Genomic DNA, 15,162 nt, shown 5'->3' on the forward strand with positions numbered 1-15,162 from the left:
GGGACAGTACCAATTGCACCTCACAGGCAGTCCATACTCCAGGTGCATTTGTTGAGAGATTTTATGTCACATTCAAATATACTTCCTTCTTCAGTAGGACACAGAAAAATGGTGTTTTCTTCAGACAGGATGATATAGAAGAGTGTGGTTACGAAGCCTTCCTGGGCCTAAGCTATTCATGGTTTTAAAAATGATTACCAACACTTTGACTTTTGCCCAGAAATAGATTTGTAACCAGTAGAGCTGTTGCACTGGTAATGCAATATGACCTCCTGGCAGTTTCATCCTGGACCAAATGAAGCTTGCAAAGAATCTTCAAAGAGGACCCCACTAAAAATCTATTGCAGTGATCCAAACTCAGTTTAACTTGGAATATTACTGTTTTTAGAGCTGATCTCCTCAGGAGCTCTTGCAGCTGGATCACCAGCCTCTATTGACCAAAGACACTCCTGGCCATGGCTGCCATCTGATCTTAAGGTGTAACGCCAAACCAGCCACTAGACTGTGAACCTGATTATTCAAGATTATGGTCACTCTATCCAAATCAGGTTGAATCTATGTTCTCTTTCTTGACCAGTTTGGACCTCCATTTTGCCCAAATTAAACCATATTTTTAGACCATTCCCTGCCCATTAGTGCCTCTAAGCAGTTAGAGTTTTGCCTTTCTTACTATTAGATGAAAATAATATTTAAAAATTGCTCGTTATGTGCACAATAATGTCAGTGTAACACAAGTCCCCAACCATTCACAGTAGTTTCATGTTTCCTGACCAGGCCACTAAACACAAATCCCACAACTGTTCCCTAGCAATCAGGCTCAGGGCAAATCAATTCTAAATCTATTTCAGAAGAAAATATCCTTTTACTGTAGGATTCAGTATGGCTGTAAAATATACAGTTACCAAATAAAAAAGTTTTTAAAAAATTGAACACTTAATGGCTAAAATTGTTTTTAGGTGACTACATTGTGTGAAGCTGACAATGTCATCAGTTGAGGCAACATTTTGGAAATTAAACATTCCCAATTTCCCCTCAAAGTCCCCAAGGCTCACTTGAGATATCTTTCATCCTGGGAAAGCTGTTGAAGGCACAGGAGTGGGAGAATCTTTAACTTCCAAAAATTGCCACTACTGGGATGATTTTACCAGCTGGAGCAATTTTCAGAAATTAAAGGCTACCTACCCCACCCCCATCCTGTAGCCCACAACATCTCGCCCACAGCAAAAGGGATTCAATGGGAGCCACAGAGCCTGGGGAGGAATTGGAATTTTTTTATTTTCAAAAAATCACTTCAGCTGATGATGCCGTGATCTTTACGCAGTATAACTTGTGAATCAGGATTTCAGCCAATAATAAAAGCAAAAATAAGAAAAAATAATTGCATCAATTCTAAACAATATATTGGTATCAATAAAGCAATTTTTAACCTTTTCAAGTCAGAATTTCCATTCTGGGTTCCCTACATGCAACCAGTTCTTTCTGCAGCAATGATCTATTTTAAATTCAGTGTCTCTCAAACTCTATTTCACCCCAATTTCAAGCTTTGATCTTTTCTACTGTAACAACTTTTTCCCCCAGCTCTGTAAATTCAGTATTTTCCCTCTGCTGTTCCTTGTTTAGCTTGGAAGAAGAGATTAGCATATTGGTTAAGTATCTATTTGTTTGCAATTGCCAGATGTTAGGCTGAACACATTACCTTACTGTGACCTCATTTCTTCCTAAAACCTAAATTCTTGCGCTGAATTTTTAGGCCTCTCATTAGCACATTTCCCCTTAAATACTAGAATCTTGGGTTTAGTCTTTACTGTAAAACAACAACAAAAACACAACTCTTTTATAACCCAGCCCAAATGGATGAAATATACATTTGTATGCAGAGACGTATTCCCCATGTCCAGTTCCTGTCACATGACACCTAGTTTCCCCAGGTTAATAATGGGGATTCTCTGTGCAGTGACAAGACTGCCATGATATGTTTAATTCTGCCAATATCTGTTATGCTGGAATATGATTACTTTGGCACCTGAATGATTGATGCAAACTGTCAAGCAAAATGTGTTACTGGAAAATATCAGCAGCACACTTGCAAATATTTGGCTTGCTTATGAATAAGCACCATAATGGGGGTGTGAATGCTCTCTGAGCTTGTTTGTCTGGGTTTTGTTTTTGTGTTTACATTTTGACAAATGCAAATGAGAATCTGCAAAATAAATATTGTGCCACCCACGTTACCAACCTTTCACCCCTAGTTCTGCTGCATGAATACTCAAGCTAATACTTTAAAAATAATAATGCAAAATCTAAACATTTTGATAGAATGCCTCCTTCTCTCAAAGCAGGGTCCTGCAAAAACAGTGCTTCTTCTGTCTCTGCCATTAATCACTGTGCAGATTTGCTGTGTACAAATTTCATATTTTTCCTTCAAGCCACCTCTTTATGACCCTCTCACATTTTTTATCATCAAATAGCCTTTTCTGAGGTTAGACCGTTCTCCCTTTGTTCCAGATTTAAACCTTTCATTTCTCTCTCCCCATGATAGCTTTAACAACCTTCTTTGACTTTTCTAAACCATCGTTTTACCTTTCACAATCTGGCTGCTCTTCTCCTGGACTCACAGGGAGCTCTACCTCTCTTCCATCTTTGCCAGCTGCTTCCTTCAGCACCTGGCTTTTTCAGGCACTCTCCTCCCTTCAGTTGCCACTCTTGGAAAGCGCAGCAGGAGGCCACAGTTGCCTGCTGAGATAGGCAGCTGGCAGGATGTGGAGCCTACCACTACAATCTTGACTTGGGTCCTTATGGTTCTTCATGACATGATATATAAATACAGGACTATATTTGCCAAGACCCTTTGGCATGCTTGTTTGGAAAAGAGGAAAGGGATTAGAGTCTGGAAAAAAATAGACAAAAATTGTGGCAGTATATAAACTGCAATTGCATATTTGTACAGTGTCAACTAATCTACAAAGTAGAGCAAAATTATCTTCTTTGCCAGGATTAGGAAATCTTCCAGAGCTTCAGTTATATTTACCTGTAAGTGATGCTGAAATCTAATATAATTTAAGATACAAATATGAGTCGGTGTGATCTTAATGAAGACCTTCTCAAGAGGGTAAATCAGGGTTCATAGTGCAGTATAGGAATGTTTGGTTTCCAGGATAGTAATGTTCAGATACCCAAGCTGACCCCACAAAGGCTCTTCACTCTCTCTCTCTCTCTCTCTCTCTCTCTCTCTCTCTCTCTCTGTATGTATGTATGTATGTATGTATGTATGTATGTATGTATGTATGTATGTATGTATGTATGTATGTATGTATGTATGTATGTATATAACAAATCAACTTTCTCCTTTTTTACTATTTGATTACCTTCCAGCTATCAACTTACAGTTATGTTTTAGTTTAAATCTATGTTACTCCAACACTATCTGGGCACCGAAGCCATTTGTATAATAAATCCCATTGTTCAATTTCCTTTTGAATTGGACAAACATTCAGCACATCTGAAAGGATATCCATTTCTGCCGCTTCCCATACTTTCTCAAAAGTTCCTCTCCTTTCCGTAACTCTGCTTTCTTCCAATTTTTGGAACAGAAGGATGAATCCAGGACAACAGTCCAATTTTTAACATAACATTTTCTGACTGTAGTAGCTAAATAGATCACTGGGTAACTCTTTATCCCATCTATGTTACCTGGTATCATACTGAATAAAAGGAGTTCTGGAGTTAGTGCAGCTTCATTTAACTGTTGTTTAGCATCTGATGACCTCTGTTTCATCTGATCTGCTATCTGGCTAAGAGGTTCATTACTTGCTGAAATCCTGCTGTTATTATCTTTTCCATGGTAGTCTGCCAATCTTTGTCTGATTTTTGTGCCACTATTCCCAAATTTTGACATTGGGCAGACAAAGTCTCCAGCATTTGATATTTTAATTTTTCGGAGGCCATTTCTATCTTTCTAATGATTAGGGTCTGTATAAATAATACTATATCCTTCACCAAAGTGGCCAACCCTCAAATATCTTTCCAAAGGTTCCACTATTTTATCAACACACCAAACCCACATTCATAAACCTCCCCAAGGTTCTTCCTCCCATCCTTACACAGATGTTATAATATATAAGTCAACTTTTAGCCCAACAATTTAGAATGCAACTGTGGCAAAGATATCCCTTTTTCTCCAGAAACCTAACAAAGTTCTATTATCAGAGTCCCACACAGTCCAGCCAAAAAATCCAGACTGAACAGCAGTCACAGAGTTTCAATCTCTCCAATAGATATCCTTATAATCTGTCTAATGTTCTTTCCATTAATCCAAAGATTCAATAAAAAACTCCAGTCTTGGTTTTCCTAGCTCCTCAATCCAGTTGACCACGTTGTTTCAATGTTATGATTCTCAGTCTGTTTTCTTGCTTCTAAAAGCTCATTCCTTCGTATCCAAAAATCTAACAAGATTATCAGAGTCTCACACAGTCCAGGGAGAAAAGTCCAGGCTAAACAGCATTCACATAATTTTAGTCTCTTAAATCCTGTCCAATCATATTTCACGCTGGTATTTTTTCCAGAAACAATTTTTTTTCCATATCACGGTCTCTCTTTTGGCCTTGAACCAGCCTGCTGTTTAAAAGTCAGTTTCGCTTTTGAAGAAGCAGGCTGGTAAGCAAAACTCGCCACTCCTTGTCTTCTTTTGGCCAAATATTTTCACTCTGATTTCTTTTTCAGCTTAGTGGGGTTGTTCATAAATCAAAGGCTTCAACTTACTTTGTTGTTATATATTTTCAATGCCGTATTGCTTGTTCTCCTCTCCTCCGGGGAAGGGGGGTTACTCACAGCTCACTGCCAAAGATGGCTCCTGCATCCTTTCTGTGCTCGGGTGAATTTTTCAGAGGGAAGAACTACTGGGTTGCTGCCCAATCTTCCTCCTTCTGTTGCTCACCAACTGCTTCAGAGAGACTTCTCTTAGTCTCTCCTTTGATCCCTCATTTCTAAAGGTACTCCAGACCGGACAGTTCCAGCTTTTCCCAGGATCTACTCCTGGAAGCTGCTGGCAGCATCGTGATGAAGCCCCACCTCCAGAACATTGATTACTCTCTTTAGTAAACAAACCAACAAACAAATAATGGTCTGTGTGCATGTGATCCCTGTAGAATAAGGCTCCGTTCAGGGGTAGGCAAATATAGCCCACAGATCTCATGCTCTCAGTGTGGTATCTTTGACACCCTTGGCCCCATACTTTTTAAATAGAGATGGTGGTATTTGTATACGATACTAATATCCCCCCACAGGTATAGATAACAAGGGTCCGGACCCCTGGGGCCAGACTGACCAGTCACGATTTCGCCACTGCTGCGAGCTCCATGGAGCCTTCCTATTGCTCAGTTGCTCACAATAGATTAGCCAGTCCTGGCAGAAGGCGGGACGATGAGGCTCTCTCCCAGGTCACAGAGTGGCTAATCCATCACGAGCAATGGAGAGATAGAAAGGCTCCACGGAGCTCGCAGCAGCAGCCGAATCATGAGTGGTCAGTCTGGCCTGATTGGGCCAGACCCTCGTTATCCTCACTTGCGGGGGAGAGGTTCATATTTGTATACAAATACGAATACCCATATCTCTATTTTTAAGTATGAACTGCTTGAACTACCAGGTTATACCTTCTAGAAGGCATGGCCAGCTGTTTCAGGCTATTGCTCCCGACCTTATTTAGGCTGAGGGATGTAGTGCATGGATGCAGAGGGCAGGTGTGAACCTCTGACATTCCAGGGTGCACACAGAGCTTAACTCTCTGGAGTAAGTAGATGTAGCCTAATATCCTAATAGGAATGAATGGTTTATGATGTGTTCAAGGACTGTAGAAGTATGCAGAAAATCAGACTGTTGGACAATACTATTTCTCCTACACTCTTGAAAAAAAAAAATAACACCAGACTTGGTAACAGCATAATCCAATACTATGAGCTCCTGTGGTTTGCTGCCTTTCCATTTTGTCTAGTACAGTATATAATAAAATCAGTAAGATTCTGAAAAAAAACCCACCATGCAAGAAGTATAGCAAATACTTCAGACCACTCAATACAGAATATAATATTGATGAAAACAAACTTTCTTCACATCTTGGATATATCAGATATTGTTATGAATTATTTCAGAAGTTCATACAAAAGTTCAGTATCAGTGCATGTGTAAAGAATGCAACATGGTTATTCTATCTCAACTAATTATCATTTGTGTGGCATTTAATTGAGTTTTACATAATGTGTGGGAAATGGCTGCCTTAATGGAAGCAAAAGATCTATGAACTGCTCACGGACAGTGTGGATGAATCCTTGCCTCCCAAGTTCAGCATTTCACTTTCTCTGAGGTCATTGATACATAACAAATTATAGAAACCTTACTATTACTGTTTTATTTTAATATCCTTTGCAAAACAATAGGACTATGAGAAATTCCCAGTATTGCAACCCATAGTGATCACAATTGCCTTAGGCCTAAGTCAAGTGTGCTGCTTTCACTACAGCATAACATGCTAGCATCTGAAATTTTAGGTTGTCTTCTTTTTAGACCATTTGGAACAAGTTTTTGGATATTTGTGGGGATGCATTGGGGAGCAGAGATTATACCCCTTTGTGCTGGGTGTCCAGTACTGGATACAAAACAGCTTAGATCTTGATGACAAAATAATAGATTTCTGTCACTGAAGGAACAATAAATCAGTTTGTGCTAGTTATATATATAGACTAGAGTCCTGTTCAAAATAGTGTACATGCAGTGATAATCATGAAAGCAATTCTCAATCTTTGGTGAGGATATTGTTCATCTGACTAATTGTGTAATGAATTTTGCAACCAGTGCATGATGGGCATCTTCCCATAGGGCATAAACCACTTGCATGATTACAACTGCATATGCAATTTTTACACCTGACCCTTCCTTGTGGAAAGCTTCCAGAATATTTTCAAAGAACATTTTTGGCACATCAAAATTATTGTATCACTAATATTTACTTCACATCCATTTACTTTTCCTATTTAATGTTTCATGGTGCATAGACCATACACATTTACTGAATAATCACAAAAATACAGCTCAGACAAAAACAAGAAACAACAACAACAACAACAACAACAAAGAAGAAGAAGAAGAAGAAGAGGGGAAAAACATTGTGGCACCTTAAAAACATTGAAATATAATGTCAGTTTTTGTGTCAGTCATTAGAGTGAGAGGAAGTCATATTTTTGTTGTTTAGTCATTAAGTCATGTCCGACTCTTCGTGACCCCATTGACCAAAGCACGGCAGGCCCTCCTGTCTTCCATTGCCTCCCAGAAGTCATAAGCTCTCACTCAAATATCTGAGGAAGTGAACTTGAGCCATAAAAGCTCACATTAAAATATAACAGATACTTTCTAAGATACCACTACATGTTTGCTTTATACTTTTTTAATGTTTTTGTTTTCATCTGATATACTTGTAGAGACTAACATTGCTGCTTCTTTGAAACCTCTTTCTATAAATTCATAAAATGAAAAACAATGTATCTTCCATGGGTCTTCTGTCTTGTAAGTTCAACACATCCATTTATGAGAATGCACAACTCATACATGATTGGGAAAAATGACAATTATATATATTTGCTTATAAGCAGTAAGGAGCCTTTCTGAGTTAAAGATTTTTATGAGACTGAATAAGTTGCAGACAAATCAGAAATAGTTAGCTGAACATTTGGCCACACAAGTCCTGCTGTAGATGAGTATAAATTATTTGCCAGTCATCGAAATGTAGGCAGAAGATTTGATAGAATTTTTGTATGCTGATTATCTGTTCTGAGTTAATGCTTATTAGAAGAGGATTAATCTATATTCATATTTGAGGAACAGCTTATCAGGGAAAGAAATAAGACTTGGCTGCCAACATTAAAGTTTTCATTTGTGGTGGGAAAATGTGGCCTGCTAGAGATAGGCACATAGAAAGCTTTCTTACCTCAAAATGTCAGCTGAGTGTTTATTTCTATTTTGTATTTCTAGCCTGTATGAAGATTATGTTTAACCTTGTGAGATAGTTTTTATAGCTAGTTTTTAGCAACTGTCATAGTATATTTGTATACTTTAAATATTGGTTTTTCTTCAGTGCGTGTGTGCTTAATTATACATTCTGTTTGTAATCTTCTGCCTTTGCATTAGATGTTAACAAGGATTCCTAAAGAATCTATCCTGCACACTCAATAAATCTCTATGCATTATATTTTTTAAAAATTAGTTTCTCCCTTTGCATGCTGACTATACTTCAGCATGTTTAGGAACCTGCATAAGAGCCATGATTATTGGACTAGCTTTTCTGTAAATTTTAGTGATAATAGTCAAGGAGACACATAAAGAATACAAGGAGGACATCTTCCACTTTCTTTTGGGACTTCAGGATGCACCAATTTCATGAAAATCCCTGATTAGATACTCAAATCAGCTTCACTAATAATTTTCTTTTTACACTTACATCTAGAAAGTCTATATTATGCTCTGTACAAATCAGTTAATTATCTAGGAAATGCTGATACAAATATATAGCAATAATGATAATCATAGCATTGACTTTTGCAGCTTACCTGTCCTGAAAAAAGGCAACTAAAGTGACAAATGATAATCCTGTGAGAATGATGTTCTCCTTGTTACTTGTCTATTTTTTTAACTGGGTTGGATCCAGCTTCCGTTGTGTGCAACAGGGCAGAAAATATACTTTTTTGTGCAATAAGTTGCGGAGGAAAGAAGAATCCTTGAAGATCAGGTGTTGGCATGAGTAGAATAGTATGAAATTCTGAAGCTTTCACAAATCCAATATAATGTCATATAATTTAAATAAGAATGAATTGGAGAGAAAATGAGGCATTAATTTGGGTACCAGGAACTTTTTATCCTTTTACTGCAGACACATACATAAAAAGAAAATGCTGGGCAGTTATCTCTTTCACAGGATAAGAACTGCTGCTCCGAGGATAATAGGATCACATTTCATAAATGAAAGTCACCATGACATTCTATTTTTCTGCAGATAGTTTTTCTTTTTTTAAGTATGCACCTGAAAATAAAACTCTAAGAAATGTATAAACAGTAAAAGAGCAGATAGCACTGTTGCTAAACTTTACTGTATAGAAGCTATTTTTAAGATTCAGCAATCATAGAATATTATAAAGAAAAATAACTTTTCTGGAGTAAAAAATCCATTAAAAAAGAAAACAAAAGATTAAAATGTTTTGGAAGGGCTTTCATCTTTAACTAGCACATCTATCTAGTTGGTTACATGGGGGTGGGGGAATCCACTCTTGGTTGCGATAATAGTTTCCAATGCCTATCATCAAAACCCTGTTCCACCCAATCCACTTGTCCACAGTTCGTTTTGTAAGACCATACATACATATTGTGGTGTCTTTCCTACTGAAGCAAGAATATATGGCCCGTCCTGTTCACCACTTTTCCTCATGTAAAAATGCAGCCTAAGTGACAAGAGAGTTCAGCCTCTGACTTTGGGGCTAAATTGTTGATCGATAACAAGATGCAGGCGCCATGTCCTATAATACTGAAACAAAAAGTTATATTTTGGAATTCTCTTATAATCAAGAATAGTTGAGTGAAGCAATCCTAGAACTTTTTGCCTGTTTTTTAAAAAATACTGTACCTTAACTGGGGTAACCCTGTTAGTAAATAAATGAGAAATATGTTCCTCTCTCTCAATATCTGATTCCTTTACCTTAAGCTCTGAAGGAATGTTTCCTTGCTGCAAGTATTTGTGTATGTGGAAGTGGCACCACATCAAGATCTTACTTCCCAAAAAAGTCTCTGGGATAAATGGTATGACTCCACTACCTGAGAAAACAAGAGGAAAATGAAAAAACACAAGGCCAGGAAAGAGGAGAATCCCAAATTAGATTTTACCTATGGTTCTAACCATGTATTTTGTAAACCAATAAACTAGAACCCAGTATCCATTTCCTTTAGCAGGACCAACATGTTTCACTCATTTTGGTATATATTAAGAAGCAGTATAACAATGACAGAGGAGTTTCTGAGTGTCATTTTTCATTTAATATTTTACGTGGTTATACTTGTATTTTGTTTGCATCGATGAATTTTGTATTTTGTTTGCATCATCTCCAGATAAGTATGGCAAGCCATTTAATGTGAAGTTTATTGTAATTTTCCAGCAAGGATAATTGCCCATACTGTGGTGATGGGCAATTCATCATCAGTTCCCAGGTCGTTCAGTGTGGGATCCCAAAGGAGTCCCCTTTGTTTTCATTGATGTTAAACAGTGCATTGTGAAGCCACTTGTGGAAGTGATAACATGGCAACATTTCAATATGTTGTCAGAAGGCTGCAGATATCCAGGTTTATATGTCAACATATGTGCTGGTCACAGCATTTCCATTTTGAATCTATACAGCCATTTGACAGAGAATATATAGTGACTGTAAAAGGAAGAGCTACATTGTTTCAATGACTTTGTCTTTGTATGTCGATAAGGAAACTTTTTTATTTACTTTTTTTTATTCTCAGAAAAATCTTACATGTGTATGCATACTGCTAATTTACACCACATCATGATTGAGGGCCTTTGTACAAAGAGCCAATCCTTACACCTAAACCTAAGTGGTGCTCTTTCATGGTTGAAAGAAGTCTGGAGTGAGCTAGTGCATAACACAATTGATGGGCTATTGTATTTGAATGTAAAATCTCAGCTTCACATTTCCTGTCAGCTATGGAGGTTGACTGATTTGAAGCCAGTCCCTGTCTGTCAAGCTAACCTACTTCACAATGTTACTTCAGTTATGACATTGGAGGAAACCTTGTTTTATTTCCTCCAGTTTCTGATGAAAGAGTGTGCATGCAGAGTTTTACATTTCCATACTGATACTCTAGGAGCTATCTAAAAACACAGCACACCTATAGTCTTCATTCTTTAAAAGCTGGTACTGTAATTTTGGGCTTCTCTTCACTTTGAAGTTTCTCTTCTGATTGGATGCAAGAGATTCCAACCGACTTCCATCACAAGGACGCAACCTCCTAGAGCAGCTATAATTTGAGACAGTAATGCAAGAGTTCCAATAAGCAACCACCCCCCTATGAAGAACACTGCTTTATCATCCAGTGTGCTGATTTAAAAAAAAAAAATCTGATTTTCAGTACCAACATAGACCTAGTCATAGTTATAAGCTGTTTAAGAAACTAAATTTGAAATTGTAACATAAAAGATATACATTCAGACTGGGCTTGAAAACAGATTCATTAATCTGAGATTTCAGGATAATTTATCCTGGCACTTGTACAGTTTATACCAGGTCTCTATTCAAGATAGTTTGGGTGCGAATCATATTGGTGTTTTATATGAGGTGAGAATGTAGTTGTGTTTTATTTTCCCCATGTCTGTTTCAACAACAACAAAGATCACTTTTACTCATCTTATGATGACATGTATATACCTGCAACTCTGGGTAATTACTTATCTATGAAGTACTAACACAATGAAGAGTTTCAAAACAATTTCATTTTAATTTGGCTCAAAGAAATGGGGGAGCAGTGCTTTCTGCAGAATGTGAACAGTTACAGGGTGTTTGCCTCCCATTCATTTTTGAAACCAAAGGGCTATTGATTTTAGAATTCCCCAAACCCATAATATCAAGGGATCAGAAATAAATTGTCCCATGAGACTGTGGCTGGGAGAAATTGATTTAAATCAATATTGTGTAGAGGAAACTTGGAAGTATGGTGCCTCCTTTCTTGTTTTTTAATTACATTGTGTATGCTGCCAATGCTTGAGATAAGTGATCTCATATGCCTAACAGACTTATCTATTCTTTTCTATGCTTTTGTATTTAAAAACCGCGAACAGTCACTTTTCAAAGAGGAGATGGAGGACTCATGAGCAACGGAAGGTATGACTGTTAAATATATATATATATATATATATATATTCAGTGTCAGGTTCTGTCATATTTAAAACTATCATGTTTAATTTTTGATAAGGAACTCTTAAAAAAGAGTAATACGCCATCAGTTGTAACAGTGACAATTCCAGTAGGAATTAAATGGCTTACACCAGATTTTAATGATCTGTTGTACACTTGAGGGGAATCAAGTCCAGATGTTTCATATCTCCCAGATGCCCAAGAAGAAATTAGTAGGAACTATCAGAAGGAATGTGTTCATTTGTTTTCAGGATGTTTATTGCATTAATTAGGCATTAGTAAATGAAGTTGCTGTTGTTTAAGACTCCTTATTGGCTCCCACTAAATTGGTGTGAGTGAACAATTACATACAATCGATCACAAAATAAATGATTCATGGAAGATGAATAGGTTGTAGATTGATAGGACTGGGTTCTACAACTTTGGCTACTCAATTGAAATTGATAAAAGTTGATAATGCACCCATATATCCTCATTTATTTTCTTTGTGCCAATATGGAGATTGTAATTAGACGGTGGTAATAACTTCCAATCTCCTATTTAATCAATATTTTAGCAAAAAGAGATTAGGTCTAATGAGAGTTCATGGATATGGGAAGATTGCTGCTGGATCTTCTTATTGCAGTTTCCATAGAAACCTACATTTCTCTGGGATTTTGCCAGGAGGGATTCATTGCAGGATACAATGGGTATAAATGTTAAGTAAGAACATCAGAAGGGCCATGCTCAATCATACCAAAGGCCTAACTACTCCAGCATCCTGTTTGACACACTTGTTATTTATTTTAAAGTGTGCAAATAAGCAAATAAAGCATCAAATTCTTTTATTTCACATTTTGTTTTCCATTTATCTCACCATATTTTTTGTGTCGCACGTGCTTGGTGAACCATATTCTTTTAATTGTACTGAACATTAAAATGTGTTCAGTCCTCATTTGTCCTCCACATCTGAACTCAAACTATAGGACCAAAAAAGACTGTTGACACAGATAAAAATGCTCTTTTGAAATTTCTATTAATCCCGCTGAAACCTGCTTTCATCTAAAACCATGCAAGGGTGCGCAAAGGAATAGCTAGCAGTTTTTGAATGACAGGCAGGCATTTGGGATGCAGGAAGTGAAGAAATAGTTGCCCAGAGTCCTGGAAATGGCTGATACAGAACAGTCACTTTGACTGATTGTTCCCTTGAGGTGGCAATTTATCATTCATTTCTAGTTTAGGATCCTTCAGTGGCATAGCTTGCGCTTGTTTTCAAGACAGGCAAGAGACTTCCCTTGGATTCTAGCGCATTTTTAACTGATGCCTCCTGTTTTTCACAAAAGATTGGTGCAAGCCTCTGTAACTGGTGATACTTTTTGTATTAAGACCATCTTGGCAATTTTAATATGAAATAATTTTAAAATCTCAAAACTGTTATATTTTGTGTTGTGGCAACTACATAAAGTCTCCTCAGTTACAATTGCATGAAGGTTTCTTACAGATATATTTCATTGCTGATTTTCTTCAGCCGGCCAGGTCTGCTAAATGCAAGTGACCCCAGTTATCCTTGGCTCGCGGATTCTTGGCCTGCCACCAGCCTGCCAGTAAACAACACCACAAGTGGCCCAAATGATCTTGCAAATTTTGGGCGTGGAGGTAGGTTGACTTTTCTTGGTGTTTCTACACAAACCTTGGTTAGTGTTTAAAAGATAGGGTACATCCTTCCTTTAGTAGCATGGAACTTTTATTTTAGAAAAGAAGTTGAAAATATATGCAACAAAAAGGAAAAACATCATGTTCCAATACAATAAAATCACCAATTAAGAAGAAAAGAGATGGCTGTTTTCTGCTATGTGTTGGATTTTTTTCCCTAGACACACACTGTATGTATATGTTTGTTTAAAAAACTTGCATCTTTTAATTTACTCCTGTAGAAATTTATGAGTTCTGAGACACAGCTTCTCAACCAGATGAAACCTAAAAAGGACCTAAATTTAATAGCAGGTTAGAGGAGGAAGTGCATGCAAGCAGAGTCCTGTTGGTTTTTTCAGTTGCATGAGCAGTTCATGGTTTTTTGCTTTGTAGTCTTTAGACACATTGCCAACTGTATCCCTAATTGTACAGACAGTTTTGCAACTAGTTCTGCACTCAATTACACAACTGGAAACTGCTCTTGACTCCCCCTTTTTCATAGTCCAGAATGAGGTGTCAGCAAGCATAACATCATTTGTGTAAACGGAATGACACTGTTCAATACTTTTAAACAAGATAATTTTAAACAGTTCCACAATTTTTCAACCAGATGAAGCAAGGCATGATTATTTTGGTAATGCATTTGTCTTGTAATACACAGTTCAACCAATTACATGCTATTGTCCCTTTTCCCAATTCCTAGTAAACAGTCATATGTTTTAATTATATGTTTAATATATATAAGTGCTATTGCTGTGATCTCTGGGAGCATAGCCACCCTCAAAGTAGGAGATCCAATTGCAGTGGCTTCTTCAATGCCGCAGGAAAAGTGTGCAGCCAGTACTTCTCTAAGACTGGCACTCTGGAGTCTGAGAATTCAAAAAAGGGTAGCTCTGCAGTTTTCCCCTAGATAGGTTGCCAAAGGCTATAGATCCTTGGGAACTATGCCACACTCAGAGCTGTCATAGTTAATTCCCATCCCAATGTAATCAATGGGAGAGAAACACTAAAGGAAAAAAAGCTATAGAAATGGACAAGGAAAAATTCTACTCCTCCCTCTCAGCAGGCCTCTGCTGGCTGTGGATGTACTCAATCATAGATCTTGCTTATCTAGATAATGAACTTTATATTTATGAAGTTCCTTCCCACTGCAAAGCCTTACAGAGGCCAGGGTAGAATGTTCCATGACCATGGTATGCCATGCTAAGGGGTGAAAATCTTCCCAAAGATGAGGTTGGAGATAGACAGTAGTACATACAAATTCATTATGAAATGGTCCGAAGACTTACTTTCTTTCTTTCTTTCTTTCTTTCTTTCTTTCTTTCTTTCTTTCTTTCTTTCTTTCTTTCTTTCTTATTTATTTATTTATTTATTTATTTATTTATTTATTTATTTATTTATTTATTTATTTATTTATTTATTTATTTATTTTATTCACACCCCACCTATCTGGTCATTGCGACCACTCTAGGAGACTTCTTTATTTTGCCTTGCGTTCATCTTTACAAGCATTGCTGGGTTTCAGCTGAGTATTTCCTAGCAACAT

The 15,162-nt window shown here is 37.3% G+C and overlaps 1 protein-coding gene across 20 annotated transcripts in view; it reads left to right on the top strand.

Moving 5' to 3' along the window:
* The window catches only part of ROBO2 (roundabout guidance receptor 2), a 1,246,783-nt gene that overhangs the window by 1,173,423 nt on the left and 58,198 nt on the right, over window positions 1-15,162 (top strand). For all 20 annotated transcript variants that reach the window (XM_020785431.3, XM_072994027.2, XM_072994034.2 and 17 more), the window contains 2 exons: window positions 11,870-11,912; window positions 13,453-13,580. In XM_020785431.3, the coding sequence (XP_020641090.3) occupies window positions 11,870-11,912; window positions 13,453-13,580 (171 nt within the window). The remainder of the gene's footprint in view (window positions 1-11,869; window positions 11,913-13,452; window positions 13,581-15,162) is intronic.

This window comes from Pogona vitticeps, chromosome 3 (assembly GCF_051106095.1).
Source record: "Pogona vitticeps strain Pit_001003342236 chromosome 3, PviZW2.1, whole genome shotgun sequence".
Classification (NCBI taxonomy): domain Eukaryota; kingdom Metazoa; phylum Chordata; class Lepidosauria; order Squamata; family Agamidae; genus Pogona; species Pogona vitticeps.